Source organism: Hibiscus syriacus, unplaced genomic scaffold, assembly GCF_006381635.1.
Source record: "Hibiscus syriacus cultivar Baekdansim isolate YM2019G1 unplaced genomic scaffold, ASM638163v2 tig00111059_pilon, whole genome shotgun sequence".
Lineage (NCBI taxonomy): Eukaryota > Viridiplantae > Streptophyta > Magnoliopsida > Malvales > Malvaceae > Hibiscus > Hibiscus syriacus.
This window is the reverse complement of record NW_024062966.1, coordinates 706016-709193: the sequence shown is the minus strand read 5'-3', so window position 1 is coordinate 709193 and position 3178 is coordinate 706016. Positions and strand designations below refer to the sequence as shown.

The 3178-nt window shown below is 37.9% G+C and overlaps 1 protein-coding gene across 1 annotated transcript; it reads right to left on the bottom strand.

Moving 5' to 3' along the window:
* Positions 1 to 268: 268 nt before the first annotated feature.
* LOC120151565 (transcription factor VOZ1-like) lies at positions 269 to 2851 on the bottom strand. The gene is made up of 4 exons (XM_039163972.1): positions 2609 to 2851; positions 2307 to 2462; positions 995 to 1487; positions 269 to 756 (listed from the first exon to the last, which is right to left on the bottom strand). Exons 1-4 carry the CDS (start codon positions 2834 to 2836, stop codon positions 284 to 286), a joined length of 1350 nt encoding a protein of 449 aa, XP_039019903.1. The 5' UTR covers positions 2837 to 2851; the 3' UTR covers positions 269 to 283.
* Positions 2852 to 3178: the final 327 nt, after the last annotated feature.

Genomic DNA, 3178 nt, shown 5'->3' with positions numbered 1-3178 from the left:
AATATGACGAAAGTTTTTAACTTACCCTGTACACGAAACACCATCTATAAGCAGTTAAACAGTATATTCCATATTCTAGTTTATGGAGTGATGCCCCATTGTAGAATAGAAGCCACCGAGCAGCAACCGAAGAAGGATTTAAAGGAAAAGTATTTTCAGAAAATGGCTTCGCAATATTTGATCTCTATCTATAGACCAACTACAGCACGCTTGACAATAGGTTCCAAATGCACAACAAACTAGTCAATTTTCTTCAGTTCCGAACATTAGAACCATAAGTCAGTCAAGCTTGCCCGTCTTGAGCAGAATCAGCATTTTCTTCGGCAGCTTTATTGTTGACCTTCGTCTTGCCCTTACCAGCAGATTTGCCATCTCCAGGAACTTCAGCAGTAAGCCTTCCCATTTTCTTCTGCAGATCGGCAAGCGAATCCTTAGGAACTTTCACTTTCGGACTTTTCTTTTGATTGAAAAGCTTGAGCTCCAGTCTATATAAAGCAAAAGCATCACAGCCATAGATCTCATATTCAAACAAGTGCCATTCATATTTCCCAACAGGTTGAGGGTCCATGTAGTATGACCTCTTCTGGCCCTCAAATTCCTTCATCACCTGCTTCCTTGATTCATGCCAACCACGCCCAGAGTAATCTGGTAACGACCTCTGCTTTCTGTTTCCACTCTCAAATGCCCTCCTAGGCTTATCAAAGAAGAGCCACTCCCTGATTATTTCACCCTCAAGTAAAGAAAGATCAAAAAGCTCTGCAATACAAGAGATGGCCTTTGTTATAAGGCATGGATAGCAAGAAAAGGGACAAGAGAGGGCATATTTTTTTATTGTCAAAGTCAAATAGAGAGAAACCACACACACTATTTCAAATAAGTAGCCACAAACCACATCATACCGCATTATCTAGCATACTTCCAAGTCAAACAAGAATGTTCTTATTATCATTTTAATTTATCTTTTACTGAGAGAGAGAAAGACATGTTATTTTACCTGTAGCATTCCAAGGTGATTTCATGGTAGCAGCACCTTCACATTGAGGGATGCCAACATTCTTACCCTGTGCCTTTGCTCGAACTGCATCAAGTAGTAAATTATCCTTTAAGCTAATTCCACCAGGACGTAGAATTGGAGTTGTGCCAGGGGGGTCTTCATTCACAGCTAGAGTAGCATGGAAACTGCTACAATAGTCATGATACCAGTCAGATCCTTGGGCAGGCCTTGTACAATCCCAGAGAGCACACTTCGGCCCCATGAAAGCAGATGGCGGACAAGCAATATTCGATGGTATGTTAGGGCTAGCATCCTTCACATAATCTTCAGTTGCATTGGCACCAATGGGAAGCCCATGGTCAAATTCTTGTTGTAAATCAAATGTATGATAATCCAATTGATAATTCATGTCAGCATTAGCTGAGGTAGAAACTTTACATAAATCAAATCCTTGAATTGATTGTTCTTGTGGCTCATGATTCACAAAATAGTCCTGAGAAAGAAAATGTGTGTCAATTCCAGTCAAATTACGCGCAGAGGATGAGCAATAAACTACTGGAAACTCACAAAACAAACCAAATATGGCCAGAACAAAATGGGACTGAAAAGGGGGGGGGGGGAGAAAGTGATGCAGAGTTCAAATCAAGAAAACACCATGCAAGTCATTTCATGTTTCATGCTTGGAGTGCTAAAACAATGAGTCCGTCAAACAAATCAATATTGCATACTTTCGCTTCAAACAATTAAGAACACTGAGAATTTTACTTATGTTCTTCTAAATACCAAAAACCAAAGCAACCATCACCCTATTTACTTTTCATATAAAATGGTTAGCATTAGGAGAAATAAATCAACATGCAAGAGCTAACACCTTAATACCAAAAAACAATATATAACTGTTCCTTATATATGGTGCACTTTGCACATACAAAAGTAAAAATGGTCTCAGAAACATAATTAAGAAACAATCATACCAACCAAGTTCATATTTCAACAATAGTGAATTTATCAAATGAAATTACACTAGTGGCACCTAGACTTTCTAGTGTTTCACCAATGTATGATTGCTCCATCCACCTTTTCTTTATAAAGAACTATATCAATATATAGTATTTATATATAGCAAACAATAAGAAAAATATATTATAGAGTAAACCTAAACATAAAAACTTGCCATAAATTATATTTTATATATAATTTCCTTTCTTTTCAGTGTAATGGTGCTTTGGGAAGAAATATGGAGGGAAAAAAGTAAAACAAAAGAATTAATTCTTCTCCATATTGAAATCAGAATTGGGGAAAAAGCTATCACCTCTGGAACTAGAGGTAAATTACACGGATTTAGGCTTTGATCATCAACCTCAGGCTTCAGCACCGGTGGTCCCTTTAATGCACTAGTGGCATCATCTTCCACTTCGTAAATTTGCAACAATCGGTTTATATCATCAGAAAATGATCCAAGACTACCCTACATAAAGTTCACCAAAGTCTCTTCTTGTTTAGGCACATAAAATACATCCACTGAGTACAAAACCAGAGATTAACCCCCATTTTATTTAAGGGTACATTGATGCAAAGAGTTTAAGTCAGTGTTGATAAAAAAGAAAAACAAACCAAGAAAGACGAGGCCGGGGACGGTGTGCAGAGCTCAGCTTTCCACTCACGAAGGTTCTGATAAACTTGCTCCTCTAACACCGCAAGATCACCGGCTCGACCTTCCTTCCTAGCGGCTTGAAGACCAGTGAACTGTTCTTGGAGAAAATTTAGCCTGTTCTTGGCATTGTCCACCATCAACTGGTGAGAGGCAGATGTACATTTGCTCTTTGATGACTTATTCTGCATTGTCGCTCGAACACCAAAACCCTATTAAACTACAATGGAAAAAAAATCAGAAAAACCTAACAAATCCAAGAATTTCAAACCTTGAATAACCTCAACACAAGATCACATACATACAACACTTAAATAAACAAAAGAATCACAAAAAACTGAAGACAAACTTCTAATGGTGTCTAATGGTGGGAGCATTAATAATAATAAAAAAACCCTTTTCCGTAGTGATCCCAAATCCACCGAGTTTCAACAGTTTCAATCCTACCCAAAACCCTAAATTCTAACGAATACTTCCCCAAATTGAATACGAAACCCTCCACCCAACCAAGAAATTGAAAGAAAAAAAAAGAA

Coding starts and splice junctions, on each gene's coding strand:
- LOC120151565 (XM_039163972.1), bottom strand. CDS start 2,836: ATGCAGAATAAGTCATCAAAGAGCAAATGTACATCTGCCTCTCACCAG. Junction 2,463..2,608: donor CCCCGGCCTCGTCTTTCTTG/GTTTGTTTTTCT, acceptor AACTTTATGTAG/GGTAGTCTTGGATCATTTTC. Junction 1,488..2,306: donor ATTTACCTCTAGTTCCAGAG/GTGATAGCTTTT, acceptor TTTCTTTCTCAG/GACTATTTTGTGAATCATGA.